Genomic DNA, 20,582 nt, shown 5'->3' with positions numbered 1-20,582 from the left:
CAATTGTTGTGAAGAAGGCTTCAGGGCGCCCAAGAAAGTCCAGCTGTCACGATCGTCGTAAAGATTAGACCAAGGCGCAGCGTGCATAGAGTTCCACATCATTTTAATAAAGAGAAACTCACTTAAACAATAACAACATAAGCACAAACGAAACGTGAAGCTACTGATGTGCACAAAGGCAACTATACGTAGACATGAACCCACGAACACAAAAGGGAAAATGGCTACCTAAATATGATCCCAAATCAGAGACAACGATAAACAGCTGCCTCTGATTGGGAACCATATCAGGCCACCATAGACATACAAATTACCTAGACCTACAAAACCCCTAGACATACAAAAACCCTAGACAATACAAAAACTAGCATACCCACTCTCGTCACACCCTGACCTAACCAAAATATAAAGAAAACAGAGATATCTAAGGTCAGAGCGTGACACCAACAAGCGTCAGGACCGTCTCCTAAAGTTGATTCAGCTGCGGGATCGGGGCCCCACCAGTACAGAGCTTGCTTAGGAATGGCAGCAGGCAGATGTGAGTGCATCTGCACGCACAGTGAGGTGAAGACTTTTGGAGGATGGCCTGGTGTCAAGAAGGGCAGCAAAGAAGCCACTTCTCTCCAGGAAAAACATCAGGGATAGATTGATATTCTGCAACAGGTACAGGGATTGGACTGCTGAGGACTGGGGTAAAGTCATTTTCCCCCTTTCCGATTGTTTGGGGCATCCGGAAAAAAGCTTGTCCGGAGATGACAAGGTGAGCTCTCCATCAGTCCTGTGTCATGCCGACAGTAAAGCATCCTGAGACCATACATGTGTGGGGTTGCTTCTCAGCCAAGGGACTGGGCTCACTCACAATTGTGCCTAAGAACACAGCCATTAATAAAGAATGGGACCAACACATCCTCCGAGAGCAACTTCTCCCAACCATCCAGGAACAGTTTGGTGATGAACAATGCCTTTTCCAGCATGATGGAGCACCTTGCCATAAGGAAAAAGTGATAACTAAGTGGCTCGGGAATAAAACATCGATATTTTGGGTCCATGGCCAGGAAACTCCCCAGACCTTAATTCCATTTTAGAACTTGTGGTCAATCCTCAAGAGGTGGGTGGACAAACAAAAACCCACAAATTCTGACAAACTCCAAACATTGATTATGCAAGAATGCCATCAGTCAGGATATGGCCCAGAAGTTAATTGACAGCATGCCAGGGCGGATTGCAGATGTCTTGAAAAAGAAGGGTCAACACTGCAAATATTGACTCTTTGCATCAACTTCATGTAATTGTCAATAAAAGCCTTTGACACTTATGAAATGCTTGTAATTATACTTCAGTATTCCATAGTAACATCTGATAAAAATATCTAAAGACACTTAAGCAGCAAACTTTGTGGAAATTAATATTTGCGTCATTCTCAAAACTTTTGGCCACGACTGTACATCTCTACATTAACATTCCTCATGGCTATAGGATGACAGGGCTTTCTGGGAGGCCTTAAATTAGCACCCTGGTGCCGAGTGGAGGGTCACCCCAGGCCAGGCCAGTCTATCACAAGTCTGCCCCCCACCTCACATCTCCCCCTCGGTCCTCAGCTGTCCACTCACAACGACACAGACACTAGTACTAAACTATACTCAATATTATGCCAGTTGAAGGTATTGGAGAGGTATAACAACTCCTAGAGAGTGTAATCAAGAAGTTAGAGTCAGAAGTCTTTGGTATGATATTGCTTCACACATTGCATGTCACTTACATCGCTTAAAGGGTTGACATTCTTCAGAAGCATGTATTTCCCATAAACTTGAGGTGGTAGTGCTCTCTGGTATGTTCAGCATCAATGGCTAGTTCTCACCCTCCTTTCTGTCTCTTTGTGTGTCTGAGCAGCCGTCCCATCGTCCATTGGTGATGTCAGAGTGGACGCCATGCAGAGTCTGAGTCGGCAGGTCAGTGATGTCACAGATCACCCACGGTTCTGTGGCTCAGGTTGGGGTGTGCAGGAAGACTACAGGAGCACACGGACCTACTCACCCTGCGTACCTCACTCACAGGTACCTGTGAGAAAGGGAACACTTAATGTGTTCCCTTTCACCCCAAAAATGGCCTTGCTTGTCATCATGTGCACAATTTAGTGCTGTGTTTTGCTGTGTACCATTTTTGCTATGTAAAATGTTGTGATGTTCACACGCATGTTTTTGCTGTGTGTGTGTTTCAGCATGGCATGCTATACAGGAGTGACAGTGTGGACTACAGAGCTCAAGGTCCAGAGATGGACAGCGGAGTGGAGGCTGGTAGTGACATGACTCCTCCTACTCCTGCCTTCCCCATCTCTCCCCCTACACCTTATGGTAAGAGCCTCCTTCATTGTCTTGGGCCTCTTTTCAAAGGTGTGTGTGTGATTGCATATGATGGTGCTTGTGATCGTTGCTGAATGACTGCATTCTAAACCTAATCTCTTCATCTATCTTTCCACAGTGAAAAACATGCCGGAATTCCCTCACCTGAGGCAATCTCCATCTCCCAGCATGCAATCCTTCGGAGCTTACAGGATGGAGCAGGGTAGGTCATGGCTAACATTCTCATTAATTAATTATTCATTCAAATGAAGTGAGATAAATGTTTAAATATATTCCATAATTCAATGGTCTGGTAAGACGAGGGGCCGTGGTGTGTGTCTATTTGTCAATAACAGCTGGTGCGCGATGTCAAATATTAAAGAAGTCTCGAGGTATTGCTCGCCCAAGGTAGAGTACTTAATGATAACCTGTAAACCATGCTCTCTACCAAGAGAGTTCTCATCTATATTATTTGTAGTCGTCTTTCTACCACCACAAACCGATGCTGGCACTAAGACCACACTCAACGAGCTGTATAAGGCCATAAGCAAACAAGAAAATGCTCATCCAGAAGCGGCGCTCCTAGCGGCCCGGGGACTTTAATGCAGGCCATCTTAAATCCGTTTTACCTCATTTCTACCAGCAGTTCACATATGTAACCAGAGGAGAAAAAAACTCTAGATCCCGTTTCAGGCTCAATGTATAGACAATTCAGACCAATGAGAACTTGCCACATGTAGCTATGAGTCCAGGACGGAAATTGCTCCCGTGTCCCTGACCCATTAATCTTCAGTTCCCCATTACAGAAACAACTATTTCCATTGATCATTAATTCCGTCATTGTAAATAAAAATTTGTTCTGACTTGCCTAGTTAAATAAAGGTAAAAAAACTAAAACAAAAACAAATCCCTATTACAGAAAAACAACTATTTCCATTATCGTTAATTCCCTCTTGACCTTAAGTCCTCTTCGTTGTGCATTTATCTTTGAATATTCTTACACGTATAAGAAATCCCGCTATGCCCTCAGACAAACAATCAAACAGGCAAGCGTCAATACAGGATAGGCATGAGAGCACCAGCTGTTCCGGACGACTGTGTGATCACGTTCTCCGTAGCCGATGTGAGCAAGACCTTTAAACAGGTCAATATTCAGAAAGCCGCAGAAAGCTGACCGAGTCTGTAATACCTACATGTTTCAAGCAGACCACCATAGTCCCTGTGCCCAAGAAAGCGAAGGTAACCTGCCTAAATGATTACCGCCCCGTAGCACTCACATTGGTAGCCATGAAGTGCTTTGAAAGGATCGCCAGGCTCCCCTGCTACCGCTGGCTTGTTGGGCTTTCATGCCTCAGCCAGATCACCAGGCTCCCCTGCCTCAGCCAGATCACCAGGCTCCCTTCCCTCAGCCAGATCACCAGGCTCCCCTGCCTCAGCCAGATCACCAGGCTCCTTTGCCTCAGCCAGATCACCAGGCTCCCCTGCCTCAGCCAGATCACCAGGCTCCCCTGCCTCAGCCAGATCACCAGGCTCCCCTGCCTCAGCCAGATCACCAGGCTCCCCTGCCTCAGCCGGTCTGTCAGGTTCCCGCACCCCAGCAGGCGACAGGTTCCTGCGCATCAGCAGGGGTGACCGGTCCGCTCCTGATCACCGGGATTGTCCCTTTGGTTGGCGTCCTGCGGCTGGAGCCAAACGCGCCAGGGAGGGGGTACCGTCACGTATGCTCTCTCCGGCGCTCTAGATCGCCATGCTCCCGTGTCTCAGCCGGACTGACAGGTTTCCCGCGCCTCAGCAGAGGTGACCGGTCCGCTCCTGATCCCCGGGATCGTCATATAGGTCGGCGTCCTGCAACTGGAGCCGCGTGTCGGGGAGGGGGGTACTGTCACGTGTGCTCCCTCTCCGGCCTCTAGGTCACCAGGGTGTTCATTATGGCGCACACCTGTCACCATCGTTATGCGCACCTGCGTGTCATCAGACTGACCTGGACACCATCACTTCCCTGATTACCTTCCCTATATATGTCACTCCCTTTGGTTCCTTCCCCAGGCGTCATTGTTTCTGTTTCATGTCTGTGCGTTGTTCGTGTTTCTTGTTTTGTATTGTGTTCTGTTTATTTATCAAAGCACTCACTCCTTACACTTGCTTCCCGACTCTCAGTGCATATCGTTACAGGCTGTAGTGGAGCGGGTCGAGAGTTTCAAGTTCCTTGGTGTCCACATCATCAACAAACTATCATGGTCCAAACACACCAAGACAGTCGTGAAGAGGGCACTACAACACCTTTTCCCCCTCAGGAGACCGAAAATATTTGGCATGGGTCCCCAGATCCTCAAAAAGTTCTACAGCTGCATCACTGAAAGCATCTTGACCGGTTGCATCACCGCCTGGTATGGCAATTGCTCGGGATCTGACCATAAGGCGCTACAGAGGAAAATGCGTACGGCCCAGTACATCCCCGGGGCCACTCTTCCTGCCATCCAGGACCTGTATACTAGGCGGTGTCAGAGGGCCCCAAAAAATTGGCAAAGACCCCAGTCACCCAAGTCATAAACTGTTCTCTCTGCTACCGCAAGGCAAGCGGTCTAGGACAAAAAGGCTCCTTAACAGCTTCCACCTCCAAGCCATAAGACTGCTGAACAATTCATCAAATGCCCCCCCCCCCGATGCTGCTCGCTGTTTGTTGTCTATGCATTGTCACTTTACCCCTACCTACATGTACAAATTACCTCGACTGGCCTGTACCCCCACACATTGACTTGGTACCAGTACCCCCTGTATATAGCCTCGTTATTGTTATTTTATTAAATTATATTTTATTTTGTAATTTTTTTACTTTAGTTTTTTTAGTAAATATTTTCTTAACTCTATTTCTTTAACTGCATTTTTGGTTAAGGGCTTGTAACTAAGCATTTCACGGTAAGGTCTACCTACACCTGTTGTATTCGGCGCATGTGACTAATACAATTTGATTTGATTACAGCAGTACTCAAAATATACTTATTTTTTTCAGAGTACAGAACAATCTATAGAAATACCAATAATCTCTACTTAAAGTGAATGGATATATTGAAATGTCAGGCCATTGTGAGGGGAATGTATCATGTGGCACTTGACCTTTGACAAAGCCATTTGATTGGAGGAGTCGCACGATAGGGCAGTGGAACAATGGATATGTGGTCTATGTAGGGAAGTGGAGACATTAGAAGTGAAGGAGTCTATTCCACTCATTCTCTCTCATCCTCCTCTCCCTCTTTACTTCATCTCTCACTCTATTAAAGACAGAAAGTGGGTGTCAGAGAAAGAGAGTGAATGAGAGAAATAGCTCTAGGAGACAGAGCCCAGTGATGAGGGTTTGAATTCAAGTAAGTGGTTTACGTGTGTTCATTGTTCATCACTGCTTTTTACTATCATGAGAACTTCTCTCGGAATGTAATCGACCATAGCCCTTTTAGGTGTACATCATGTTTATGTGTTTATATCTGGTTGTCTTTGTTTTTCCTGTGGTATTGCACCATTGCTGGTCACTTTTCCATAACGAATGTATGATCCCTGCCTGTAGTTGGGGATTTTGTGGTGGTTGGAGGCAGTGCACTAAAACAAAGCCTTCTCATGGACTGCCTCCTTTCCCTGGGGGTTCCATACAAGTCTCTCTCCTCCCATGGTCGGTTTGGAGAACGTCTGTGTGGTTTCAGTACTGAAAAGAAACAGTTGTTTATAGCACATAGTGGCAAAGCCTTGAATGACTAAAACAGTAAAAAAAATTGTTTGTGCGTAGCCTTGTTGTGGTCTTAGATTTTTCTCAGTGGTGGAACACACCCAGTTATAAATCTGGTTGTTCTCAGAGATTGGGAGTGATGTTTTGGTTTATCATCTACTGGCATACATCTTAAACCATCCTTTTAGAGTATAGAGACATAATCAGACATGGCATAGGTCCCTTCTGTGGTTCCCTCCCTCCGAAACAAGTCATAAAGAGGGTTTTTGTTCCAAATCCAGTTGAGTAGTTGGCAGAGTTTTGCCGTCCTGTTGTGACTGTGGGTCATTGGTGAGGCATGGCAGTGATGATATCAGAGGTTACACTCACACACACAAAGTGAGACTCATAGAGGTGACCTTCATGTTCGTCTCTTTGTCCCTCTCTGACCCCCACCAGCCTGTTGTCATGGTGATCTGTGTCAGAGGGGTTGTGAGAGTGACAGCACCCCCAGACTGATCTGTGGCCCCACTGTGCCCACTTTGCCCAAGCATTCACCGTGTATAGAATCACCACATTCAGACGTGCCACGTAACCATGGTTATGCAGGGTCGAGGAATTGGGGGGCACAAAAACAATTTTCTTTCCCCAGTGAAAGTACCTCTGTGTCAAAAGAAGGGTCGAGGAACAAAAAGAAACCAGTACCCCTCTATCTCGTTTCGTTGTCTGCCTTGTCCTCCACATTCCCATAGAGGTAACTGGGAACCCATGGAAACATCAGTCAGTCACTGAGCTGTATGGAATCTGTGGACTGGAAACATGTGGTTTCAGGTTCTGGGGGCAGGCACAATTTTTCTACATTTTTATTTCACCTTTATTTAACCAGGTAGGCCAGTTGAGAACAAGTTCTCATTTACAACTGCGACCTGGCCAAGATAAAGCAAAGCAAAGCAGTGCAACAAAAACAACAACACAGAGTTACACATAAACAAATGTACAGTCAATAACACAATAGAAAAATCTATGTACAGTGTGTGCAAATATGGAAGAGTAGGGAGGTAAGGCAATAAATAGGCCATAGAGGCGAAATAATTACAATTTAGCATTAACACTGGAGTGATAGATGTGCAGATGATGATGTGCAAGTAGAAATACTGGGGTGCAAAAGAGCAAGAGGTAAGTAACAATATGGGGATGAAGTAGTTGGGTGTGCTATTTACAGATTGGCTGTGTACAGGTACAGTGATGGGTAAGCTGCTCTAACAGCTGATGCTTAAAGTTAGACAGGTAGATATAAGACTCCAGCTTCAGTGATTTTTGCAATTCGTTCCAGTCATTGGCAGCAGAGAACTGGAAGGAAAGTAGGCCAAAGGAAGTGTTGGCTTTGGGGATGACCAGTGAAATATACCTGCTGGAGCGCGTGCTACGGGTGGGTTTTGCTATGGTGACCAGTGAGCTGAGATAAGGCGGGGCTTTACCTAGCAAAGACCTATAGATGACCTGGAGCCAGTGGGTTTGGCGACAAATATGTAGTGAGGGCCAGCCAACGAGAGCATACAGGTCGCAGTGGTGGGTAGTACATGGGGCTTTTGTGACAAAACGGATGGCACTGTGATAGACTACATCCAGTTTGCTGAGTAGAGTGATGGAGGCTATTTTGTGAATGATATTGCCAAAGTCAAGGATCGGTAGGATAGTCAGTTTTACGATGGTATGTTTGGCAGCATGAGTGAAGGAGGCTTTGTTGCGAAATTGGAAGCCGATTCTAGATTTAATTTTGGATTGGAGATGCTTAATGTGAGTCTGGAAGGAGAGTTTACAGTTTAACCAGTCACCAAGGTATTTGTAGTTGTCCACATATTCTAAGTCAGAACTGTCCAGAGTAGTGATGCTGGTCGGGCGGGAGAGTGCGGGCAGCAATCGGTTGAAGAGCATGCACTTAGTTTTACTAGCACACACTGAACTTATCTGAAAAGTAGTTGGTGAACCAGGCGAGTCAGTCATTTGAGAAGCCAAGTCTATTGAGTCTGCCGATAAGAATGCGGTGATTGACAGAGTCGAAAGCCTTGGCCAGGTTGATGAAGACGGCTGCACAGTACTGTCTTTTATCGATGGCGGTTATGATATCGTTTAGGACCTTGAGCGTGGCTGAGGTGCACCCATGACCAGCTCGGAAACCAGATTGCGGAGAAGGTACGGTGGGATTCGAAATGGTCGGTGATCTGTTTGCTAACTTAGCTTTCGAAGATTTAAAAAACCAGGGCAGGATGGATATAGATCTATAACAATTTGGGTCTAGAGTGTCTCCCCCTTTGAGTAGGGGGATGACCGCGGAAAGCTTTCCAATCTTTGGGGATCTCAGATGATACGAAAGAGAGGTTGAATAGGCTAGTAATAGGGGTTGCAACAGTTTCGGCATAATTTTAGAAAGAGACGTTCCAGAATGTCTAGCCCAGCTGATTTGTAGGGATCCAGATTTTGCAGCTCTTTCAGAACATCAGCTGTCTGGATTTGGGTGAAGGGGGGGGGGGGGGGGGGCATGGGCAAGTTGCTGCAAGGGGTGCTGAGATGTTGGCCGGGGTAGGGGTAACCAGGTGGAAAGCATGGCCAGCCGTAGAAAAATGCTTATTGAAATGATCGATTATCGTAGATTTATCGGTGGTGACAGTGTTTCTTATCCTCAGTGCAGTGGGCAGCTGGGAGGAGGTGCTCATATTCTCCATGGACTTTACAGTGTCCCAAAACTTTTTGGAATTAGTGCTACAGGATGCAAATTTCTGTTTGAAAAAGCTAACCGTAGCTTTCCTAACTGACTGAGTATATTGGTTTCTGACTTCCCTGAAAATTTGCACATCGCGGGGGCTATTCCATGCTAATGCAGAATGCAACAGGATGTTTTTGTGCTGGTCAAGGGCAGTCAAGTCTGGGGTGAACCAAGGGCTATATCTGTTCTTAGTTCTACATTTTTTGAATGGGGCATGCTTATTTAAGGTGAGGAAAGCACTTGGAAAGCACCATGGTGAGGAAAGCACTTTTAAAGAGCAACCAGGCATCATGAGGTCAGTATCCTTCCAGGACAACTCGATTAGAATGGGACAGTGATGAGTGGTGGTCATTTGACCGCGTACCCATTACGGATGCAGGCAATGAGGCAGTAATCGCTGAGATCCTGGTTGAAGACAGCAGAGGTGTATTTAGAAGGCAAGTTTAGGGTTGTACCTGGTAGGTTCCTTGATAATTTGTGTGAGACTGAGGACATCTAGTTTAGATTGTAGGACGGCCGGGGTGTTAAGCATGTCCCAGTTTAGGTCACCTAACAGTACAAACTCTGAAGGTAGAAATAGAATGAATAGAACGGGTGTTTCAATTGAAGTCAATGACGGCATAATGACTGGACTGGCAGCCATTGCAGGTGAACCCATAAGAGCAAAGAAGAAATTAAAAGCAGGAAGTAAAAGCAGGAAGTGTAGCCATCAATATGTGCTGTGATTTGTTGATTCAACTCAACTGACATTACAAAAAATGCATTCCATTGCATTAGCCACATCAGTTAACATAGTTTGAATGAACATTGTACATTACCATGGTAATTACTGCATCACAATACCAGGAAGCCATTGTGAGTGTACCAATGCGTTTACCAGTCACATTTCTATGGCTAGACACCTGTCAGGGTTTCCAGAGCTATGCTTGATGAAATAAAAGCTTTACTCAATTATGTCTGGGGACTTTTCATTTCTGCTTGAATGAATTAGTCTGATTTGTTGACTCAGTGCCACTGCCTGCCAGGCAGCAGTAAGGCCTGCCAGGGAGAGTAATCTGCTCCGTACTGAACAGATCGATGAATGGCTGCTGTACTGTTGAGCTAGCAGCAGACTGACTTACTGACTGACTGGAGAATGATTTAACTAACACCACTGCTGACTGCTCTGTTTGGTATTGGATGTACTCTATTATACTGCACCTGGGGAGAGCGCTTTTATTTGACTGAAATTCTTAAGGGTATGATTAAGAGTTTAGGCATTTTTGCCCAGTTTTTGTTCATGTGATATCCAGATGTTTTGGAGAAATTGGATCTGTATTTCTTTTGGAGTGTTGGTCAATAGACGGTCTGAAACAAGCAAATAAGAAAATGCTAATGTTAAACGAGGAAGTGTCAGAGGATGGCCCTAAAAATCTCCAAATGCTCATGTTCCATGTGCAACCAGAGGAAATAAAACTCTAGACCACCTTTACTGCACACACAGAGACGCGTACAAAGCTCTCCCTCGCCCTCCATTTGGAAAATCTGACCATAACTCTATCCTCCTGATTCCTGCTTACAAGCAAAAACTAAAGCAGGATGTACCAGTGACTCGCTCAATAGGGAAGTGGTCAGATGACGCAGATGCTAAGCTACAGGACTGTTTTGCTATCAAACACTGGAATATGTTCTGGGATTCTTCCGATGGCATTGAGGAGTACACCACATCAGTCACTGGCTTTATCAATAAGTGCATCAATGACGTTGTCCCCACAGTGACCCTACGTACAGACCCCAACCAGAAGCCATGGATTACAGGCAACATCCACACTGAGCTAAAGGCTAGAGCTGTCACTTTCAAGGAGCGGGACTCTAACCCGGATGCTTATAAGAAATCCCGCTATGCCCTCCGACGAACCATCAGGCAAAGCGTCAATACAGGACTCAGATTGAATCCTACTACACTGGCTCCAAAGCTCGTCGGATGTGGCAGGACTTGCAAACTATTACAGACTACAAAGGGAAGCACAGCCGCGGGCTTCCCAGTGACACAAGCCTACCAGATGAGCTAAATTACTTCTACTTCTGTAACCATGAAGTGCTTTGAAAGGCTGGTCATGGCTTACATCAACACCATTATCACAGAAACCCTAGACCCACCGCAATTTGCATACCGCCCCAACAGATCCACAGATGACGCAATCTCTATTGCACTCCACACTGCCCTTTCCCACCTGGACAAAAGGAACACCTACATGAGAATGCTATTCATTGACTACAGCTCAGCGTTCAACACCATAGTGCCCTTAAAGCTCATCATTAAGCCAAGAACCCTGGGACTACACACCTCCCTCTACAACTGGATCCTGGACTTCCTGACGGGCTTACCCCAGGTGGTAAGGGTAGGTAACAACACATCTTCCACATTGATCCTCAACACGGGGGCCCCTCAGGGGTGCGTGCTCAGTCCCATACTGTACTCCCTGTTCACCCATGACTGCATGGCCAAGCACGACTCCAACACTATCATTAAGTTTGCAGATGACACAACAGTGGTAAGCCTGATCATAGACAATGATGAGACAGCCTATAAGGTGGAGATCAGAGACCTGGCCGTGTGGTGCCAGAATAACAACCTCTCCCTCAACTTGATTAAGACAAAGGAGATGATTGTGGACTACGGAAAAAGGAGGGCCGAGCACACCTCCATTCTCATCGACAGGGCTATAGTTGAGAGCTTTAAGTTCCTTGGTGTACACATCACCAACAAACTACCATGGTCCAAACTCACCAAGACAGTTGTGAAGAGGGCACTACAATGCCTATTCCCCCTCAGGAGACTGAAAAGATTTGTTATGAGTCCTCAGATCCTCAAAAATATCTACATCTGAACAATCAAGAGCATCCTGAATGGTTGCATCACCGCCTGGTATGGCAACTACTCGGCCCCCGACCACAAGGCACTACAGAGGGTAGTGTGTACGGCCCAGTACATCACTGGGGCCAAGCTTCCTGCCATCCAGGACCTCTATACCAGGCAGTGTCAGGACGGCCCTAAAAATCTCCAAAGACTCCAACCACCCTAGTCATAGACTGTTCTCTCTGCTACCGCATGGCAAGCGGTACCGGAGCGCCAAGTCTAGGCCTAAAAGGCTTCTAACAGCTTCTACCCCCAAGCCATAAGACTCCTTAAGAAAAGCTAATCAAATTGATACCCGGACTATATGTTATTTTTCTATTTTCTTCTTCTTTTTTCTTCTTTAAACTGCATTGTTGGTTAAGGGCTTGTAAGTAAGAATTTCATGGTTTTATTCAGCGTATGTGACAAATCAAATTTGATTTGAAAGATGTTTAGTGCATTCTAGCCCTAGTCCTTGAATGTATTTATCCAATATGTTTCATTTGTCATGTATGCCCTCTCACACCCCCACAGAGCCTCACGGTTACTTAGAGATGATTGGTCACCTTCCCCAGTCCACAGATGAGGGCCTACCAGACTCCTCCTCCAGCAGCCATAGGTCCTTCGGCTCCTCTCGCTCCGCCTTCACAAGTGGGACGCTCCAACGGACAGACAGGTATAGCCAGTCACAAACAAGCCTTTCACATAATTATTAGAAGCCTAGGTCATGTTTATTCAAAGGTCATTTCTTGGAATATAGTAGATGGTTATGGACCCAATCACTTAGATTTTTATATATACTGAAGAAAAATATAAATACAACATGTAAAGCGTTGGTCCCATCTTTCATGAGCTGAAATAAAGATCCAAGAAATTTTCCACATGCACAAAAAGCATATTTCTATCAAATTTTGGACACAAATTTGTTTACATCCCTGTTAGTCAGCATTTCCCTTTTGCCAAGATAATCGATCCATCTGACAGGTGTGGCATACTAAGAAGCTGATTAAACAGCATGATCATTACACAGGTGCATCTTGTGCTGGGGACAATAAAAGGCCACTCTAAAATGTGCAGTTCTGTCACATAACACAATGCCACATGTCTCAAGTTTTGAGGGAGCGTGCAATTGGCATGCTGATGGCAGGAACGTCCACCAGAGCTGTTGCTAGATAATTTGATGTTCATTTCTCTACCATAAGCCACCTCCAACGTAATTTTAGAGAATTTGGCAGTACATCCAACCAGCCTCACAACTGCAGACCATGTGTAACCATGCCAGCCCAGGACCTACACATTTGGCTTCTTCCCCTGCGGGATATTCTGAGACCAGCCACCCGAGAGGCTGATGAAACTGAGGAGTACTTCTGTCTGTGATACAGCCCTTTTGTAGGGAAAAACTCATTCTGATTGGCTGGGCCTGGCTCCCAAATGGGTGGGCCTATGGCCTCCCCTGCCCAGTCATGTGAAATCCATAAATTAGGGCCTAATTTATTTATTTAAATTGATTGATTTCCTTATATGAACTGTAACTCAGTAAAATCATTGAAATTGTGGCATGTTGTATTTATATTTTTGTTCAGTATAATTATGGTTATTGCCTACATGTTCTGAAAATACGTTATGGTCGTACAGATGTGTTTTTGATTATCTTCTAATTTTGGTGTTCTTCCTCCTTTCTCCAGCCCCTCCATGGGTCAGCCCTGGCCAGAGGACAGAGCCCTCCTGAGCCGCCACGCCTCCCTCAGCACCTGCCCCACCCCCAGGCACCCCCCTCCCCACTCCATGTCCCTAGACTACGGACACCACTCCCCTCCCATGCACCCCCACCCGGCCCCCAATGCCCACAGCTCCCCACGGGGAAGCCAGCGGAGCCACATGGCCCGCTACGCCCTCACCCACAGCCCCGCACACAGCTTTGATGAGCAGGACGACTCAGGCCTGGGGAGCTACGGCACCGCCGACTGCCCAGTCTCTGCCTCTCCTCTTCTGGGGAACGGAGGCATGGAGAGGGGCATGTTGATGTCTGGTTCCATGGACCAGCAGGGCACCATCCGGACCAAGCAGCACCAGCAGCTCCAGGCCCAGGGGGCCTTGCCTCCGCTGCTGCCCGAGAAGAGGAGGGCGTCAGACGGGGAGCACTCCCTGGGCACGGCCTCCCCAGCCCCCAGCGGGTTCTCCAGCCCACACAGCGGGAGCTCCCTCAGTATCCCCTTCCCCAATGTCCTGCCTGACCTCTCAGCCTCTGCACAGATGCCGGGCACTGCCTTACCTCTGCCAGGTAACCCTCAAGCTAGCGCAGTCAATAGCCAATCACTTATATGAGCCAATGGCTTGGGTTGGTGCAATACTTTAAAGAAGGTAATCAGTACTGTATCCTTTAGGTACTGCCCTGTGAGTGTTCTCTGTCAATTTGGATTTGCCACATGTGGATGTCTTTTAAATGTAATGTTTGAATTCCTGAGGTCTTTGTGCATTGGCTAACCTCTGGTCTGTTTGTGATACTGTATTTCCAGATGTCCTGGCCATCAAGCAGGTGACTGTAAAATTTGTGCAAGACACATCGAAATTCTGGTACAAGCCTGATATCTCCAGGGACCAAGGTAAAAACATGAAGAAATACTTGTCTTGTCTACCAACTGTATTTTGTCTGCTGAATTTCCATGATGCTCTTCAACATGTTGAAAGTGATTTTGTCCAGTTTTAGCAGTTTCCAATTTGCACACTCCTCCATGACACCATCGTTAAAATATCTTCCTCCTCTCCTCCTTTACTCCTTTACTCTATACTCCTCTTCTCCTCCTCTCAGCTATCTCAGTCCTGAAGGACAAAGAGCCTGGTTGTTTCATTGTACGTGACAGCCACTCCTTCAGAGGCGCTTATGGGCTGGCCATGAAAGTGGCCACACCCCCTCCCTCAGTCCTGCAGCAGACCAAGAGAGGTAGGCATTGGCTGAAATATATAAATGGGCGGAGCTTTGGTTTGACTCAAAGCGGTTCCTGTTTGATGTAGGAAATGGGAGTAGGATGATGATTGACGAAGCACATATATGCTGACCTAAGTCCGTTTTGTGTTCACCCATGGTCATTGTTAGAATCGTTGGAGGATAAGCTGATCCTAGATCTGTGCCTACAGGCAGGTTCCACCCTATTTCCAGAACCTTTCTGCCCCAGTAGAACAGGGGTATCATGGAATGAGCCAACTGAGAGGCAGCATCCTGGGAATCTAACAATAACAATCACCATAAAACCCCTCTACTATTACACCCCTATGACCTTACTTCCATGGAGGGAACATGATAGTCACCTCTCTGTCCCCTCTCTCTACAACTCCTAGCTTTGGGTCTCTCTTCTGGGCAGTATCATGATAGAGCCAAGCAGCCCTTCTCTTTGCCAACTAGTCTTAGATGTGGCGGCTAGTGTTTCAAGACAAACAATAGACATGCTGTCTTTATAAACCTGCACAGATTTCAGGACTTTCTCCAGAGATACTTTTTGCCTTACTTTACTTGACATATGCCGGCTGAAAAAAAACAGCATACACCAGCATAGGCTGGTGACCAGCCTTCATTGTGTTTTCATTGGTTACCAGATTTTGTTGTGTTTTGGCGGGTGACCAGTCTTCACTGTGTTTTTGCTGGTAACCAGACTTTGCTTTGTTTTTTCTGGTGACCAGCATTTTCAGTTTTTTTGCTAGTGACCAGCCTTCGCTGTGTTTTGGACACATAAGCTGGTCACCAGCATACCAGCATATGCTGGTCACCTGCAAAACCAGCATCAAGTCACATTATGCTGTCTTGCAAAGTGATGTCTAATTCCTATTGAAATCGAGCCTGACTGGGGATATCCAAAAATGTGAACTTTTATTCACCCACAATCTGCAATCAAAATGACTGCCAGGGTTACCATTTCAGTAAAAGGTGCATTAGGTCCAACTAATAGATTGGATTAGTTTAGAAATTGTACTCTATTTATCTTTGTGTAGCACGAAAGTTGAAATAAATACAATTGTGTAAATGTCTAGTAGTTATGTCTAGATTTGTTTTAAAGCCCTGGATAGGCCACATATGCTATAAACAGGGTCCCTGTAAGACCACAATTGCTTTGCAGCATGTTCAGGATGTCTTTAAAAAGTGAGTCAGTATACTATTTGAATAAACTAGATATCCTAAATAGTGTTGTGTTTGCATTTTCTCGAAGTCAGCCAGCCAAGAGTAGGCTTACCTATAGGTGAGTATGGGTGACAGTGACTGATCAATTGTTTAATTCAAGAGAGGTTTTATCCGAGCAAGGGTTCAACATCATTCCTGAAGTCAAATATATCTCCATGTCTACACAATATGTGCAGGGTAATGTTCATGAATGTGTTGTAGCATTAACCAACCCTAACACCGAACATTACCATAACCAACCCTAACACCGAACATTACCATAACCAACCCTAACACCGAACATTACCATAACCAACCCTAACACCGAACATTACCATAACCAACCCTAACACCGAACATTACCATAACCAACCCTAACACCGAACATTACCATAACCAACCCTAACACCGAACATTACCATAACCACATGTTTTCAATAAAAGACACATGAAACTGGTTATGCTATTGAAGAATCCACATTGAACAGGCCAATATACTAATGTCTAACTTTATAAACGTGTTCTTAAGTTATTCACTATTTTGTTTATATCGCTTATGAGACTGGACATGGAATGGAAAGTAGTCGACAGAAGAATCGCCGACTTGCGCGAGCTAGGCAAATTAGAAAAACAAGATACCCAAATTTGACTCAAAATGCAATTAGGCTTCTTCCTGTAACTTAGAACATGACACTTTTCCATTGACTTCTGCAAGAATCTTCTTTGCGCACACGCGAATTACAGGAAGTAATGTAATCGTTTGTTGAGTCTCTTGGTAGATTACCGTCTCTGATTCAAGTTTCTCCAGTGATAAAGTTGTACATTTTCTGTGACAAAAAGAAATGAGAGGATTTCATATTATACATGTCAGACACATAGTGTTCTATAATATACATCAATCTGAACGGTTTGTTCACATAATGTGCCTTATGTTACCGCTCCATTCTTTTCTTAAAATGTTTTATTTCATTTTTTTCCATTTTTTCATTGAATATCCAAAACATACAATATACTTGCAGTGAAGCCGCTCAACAACTACACCACACCAGTCATCCAACAGACTCCCATTCAGTGCGACACACAGAAGCATCTAGGGTCAACGCCCTTCTCAAGGGCACGTCGACAGATCTCCCACAAGGACAAAAAAAACGGGGACGCAAACCCTCCAGGATCCCCCCACAGTTCCCCACAGCTGTCCCTCAACCATCCGAGACCCCTCCCACAGTCACCCCACTAAGAAAAAAACAAGAAAATATATATTTTTTTATTGCGGGCCCCCCGCAATGCACCAACAACTAAGAAAATGAACTCATGAGAAAAAAGAAAAAGACAAAAGAAAACAGAAAACAACAATGCAAAAAAAACAAGGGACATCAAGGACAACTAAAATCATAACAGCAAGGCCAACTTTATATGTTTGAGTGCATGTCTGGCACTATTTACATATCTGTGTGTCCTTGTATGTGTGTATTTGAATGAGAGTGTGTGTATATGCATGTGTACGTACACACTTCCTAATCCTAATCCTTTTCTTCAGGCTAATATACACAGGCTACAATAGTGTTTTATGAAATGTTACTAACATTATAGAAATAACTACACATTCTAGCTATACCAATAACACCAATAATCAATGCAAATATCCAATGTTGCTACTTGCAAGTAATATCCAGCAGCAGTAAGGCCGCGTGCGTCTTCTACTAAAACAAGTCCACGTGCTGAACAGCAACTAGCCATGTTGGAGTCCATTTCAGTGGGGGATGGGCAGTGCGGGCAATGTACAGTGCATTCGGAAAGTACTCAGACCCCTTCACCTTTTCCACATTTTGTTACGTTACAGCCTTATTCTAAAATGAATTAAATTACCGTTTCCCTCATCAATCTACACACGATACCCCATAATGATGAAACGAAAACAGGTTTTTTGAAATTTTTGCAAACGTATTTAAAATAAAAAACATAAATACCTTATTCAGACCCTTTGCTATGAGCCTCGAAATTGAGCTCAGGTGCATCCTGATTCCATTGATCATCCTTGAGATGTTTCTACAACTTTATTGGAGTCCACCTGTGGTAAATTCAATTGATTGGACATGATTTGAAAAGGCACACACCTGTCTATATAAGGTCCAACAGTTGACAATGCATGTCAGCAAAAACCAAGCCATTAGGTCAAAGGAATTGTCCGTAGATTGTCCACAGATCTGCGGAAGGATACCAAAAAAGTTCTGCAGCAATGGAGGTCCAAAAGAACACAGTGGCTTCCATCATTCTTAAATGGAAGAAGTTTGGTTGCAACAAGACTCTTCCTAGAGCTGGTCACCCGGCCAAACTGAACAATCGGGGGAGAAGGGCCTTGGTCAGGGAGGTGACTAAGAACCCGATGGTCACTCTGACAGAGCTCCAGAGTTCCTCTATGGAGATGGGAGAACCTTCTAGAAGGACAACCATCTCTGCAGCACTCCATCAATTTATGGTAGAATGACCAGATGGAAGCCACTCCTCAATAAAAGGCACATGACAGCCCACTTGGAGTTTGACAAAAGAGCACCTAAAGACTTTTGGACCATGAGAAACAAGATTCTCTGGTCTGATGAAACCAAGATTGAACTCCTCGGCCTGAATGCCAAGCATCACGTCTGGAGGAAACCTTGCACCGTCCCTACGGTGAAGCATGGGGGTAGCAGCATCATGCTGTGGGAATGTTTTTCCGCGACAGGGACTGGGAGGCTAGTCAGGATCGAGGGGAAGATGAACGGAGCAAAGTACAGAGAGCTCGTTGATGAGAACCTGCTCCCGAGCGCTCAGGACCTCAGACTGGGGCGAAGGTTCACCTTCCAACAGGACAATGACCCTAAGCACACAGCCAAGACAACGCAGGAGTGGCTTTGGGACAAGTCTCTGAATGTCCTTGAGTGGCCCAGCCTGAGCCCGGACTTGAACTCGATCTAACATCTCTGGGGAGACCTGAAAATAGCTGTGCAGCGACATTCCCCATCCAACCTGACAGAGCTTGAGAGGATATTCAGAGAAGAATTGGAGAAACTCCCCAAATACAGGTGTGTCAAGCTTGTAGCGTCATACCCAAGACTCGAGGCTGTAATAGCTGCCAAAGGTGCTTCAACAAAGTACTGATTAAAGGGTCTGAATACTTACAGTATGTAAATGTAAAATGAATTTTTTTTATTTAATTTTTTTTGCAAATAATTCTAAAAACATGTATTTGCTTTGTAATTATGTAGTATTGTGTGTAGATTGATGAGGGAAAACACAATTTAATCAATTTTAGAATAAGGCTGTAATGTAACAAAATATGGAAATTAGTCAAGCGGTCTGAATACTTTCCAAATGCACTGTATATGTGACTCAAATACTATCAGGATAGATTGAAGGTGATGCTGTTGAATCATAAAGACCTATCCAATTGTTTACCAGATCGACAAAAAAGTTCAGTCCACTGGTAGATCACGTGTGCCTTGCATGCAAGCCGCGCACGAACAATGTGTTGCCTGGGGGGATAACTTCCTGGGACAATGTTTTTTTTGTAGTTTAACTTTTTGTTTTTTTGCCATGGGGCAGAAAGAAGAATTTGCAGTTTTATAGCTAATCTCATGCTATTTACACATTTTACCATGAGGCTGAGAAAATGTTGCAGTTTTAAAGCAAATTTCCTGTAATAAAAAAAACAACATTTAATGTTTCCTGTAGAACAGGAAAATTATGAGACAAGATTAAGTTGCCTGGTTTCAGGATCAGTTATCTTAATAGAATGTAATAAACATATTTTTTCCCAAAAGAATAAAGGGTCAATTATCTGGTTCATAACAATGCTTGGTTGAAAAATATACATTCACATACTTTCATATCCTATGTTCAGTCTCTTTAACAGTACATATACAGAGCCTTCAGAAAGTATTCACACCCCTTTACACTTTCCACATTTTGTTGCGTTACAGCCTGAATTTAAGATGGATTACATTGAGATTGTTTTTGGTCACTGGGCTACACACAGTACCCTATAATGTCAAAGTAGAATAATGTCAATATGTATATTTTTAAACATTTTTACAAATTAAATAAAAATGAAAAGCTAAAATATCTTGAGTCAATAAGTATTTAACCCCTGTGTTATGTCAAGCCTAAATCAGTTCAGGATAAAGATTTGCTTAACAAGTCACATAATAAGTTGTATGGACTCTGTGTGCAGTAATAGTGTTTAACATGAGTTTTAAATGACTACCTCATCTCTGTACCCCACACATGCAATTATCTGTAAGGTCCCTCAGTCGAGCAGTGAATTTCAAACACAGATTTAACCACAAAGACCAGGGAGGTTTTCCAATGCCTCACAAAGAAGGGCACTTATTGGTAACAGACATTGAATATCCCTTTGAGCATGGTGACGTTATTAATTACACTTTGCATGGTGTATCAATACACTACACCCAGTCACTACAAAGATACAGGCGTCCTTCCTAACTCAGTTGCGGGAGAGGAAGGAAACTGCTCAGGGATTTCACCATGAGGCCGATGGTGACTTTTAAAAAGTTACAGAGTTTAATGGCTGTGATAGGAGAAAACTGAGGATGGAGCAACAGTATTGTAGTTACTCCACAGTTACTACACCAGTGGTGTAAAGTACTTAAGTAAAAAAAATAATAATAATTGTGCCATCTGGTTTGCTTAATTTAAGGAATTTGAAATGGTTTATACTTTACTTTTGATACTTAAGTATATTTAAAACCAAATACTGTTAG

General features: G+C 44.5%; 1 protein-coding gene across 4 annotated transcripts in view; it reads left to right on the top strand.

The window, feature by feature from the left end:
• LOC139550658 (tensin-3-like) overlaps window positions 1-20,582 on the top strand; it is a 68,530-nt gene that overhangs the window by 37,617 nt on the left and 10,331 nt on the right. For 3 of the 4 annotated variants that reach the window (XM_071361681.1, XM_071361679.1, XM_071361680.1), the window contains exons 14-20: window positions 1,891-2,054; window positions 2,219-2,351; window positions 2,479-2,562; window positions 12,210-12,351; window positions 13,361-13,956; window positions 14,192-14,278; window positions 14,485-14,616. In XM_071361681.1, the coding sequence (XP_071217782.1) occupies window positions 1,891-2,054; window positions 2,219-2,351; window positions 2,479-2,562; window positions 12,210-12,351; window positions 13,361-13,956; window positions 14,192-14,278; window positions 14,485-14,616 (1,338 nt within the window). The remainder of the gene's footprint in view (window positions 1-1,890; window positions 2,055-2,218; window positions 2,352-2,478; window positions 2,563-12,209; window positions 12,352-13,360; window positions 13,957-14,191; window positions 14,279-14,484; window positions 14,617-20,582) is intronic. The other variant, XM_071361682.1, reaches the window with a different exon arrangement.

This window comes from Salvelinus alpinus, chromosome 23 (genome assembly GCF_045679555.1).
Source record: "Salvelinus alpinus chromosome 23, SLU_Salpinus.1, whole genome shotgun sequence".
Classification (NCBI taxonomy): Eukaryota; Metazoa; Chordata; class Actinopteri; order Salmoniformes; family Salmonidae; genus Salvelinus; species Salvelinus alpinus.
Note: the sequence above shows the minus strand (reverse complement) of the source record. Positions and strands in the feature narration are given on the sequence as shown.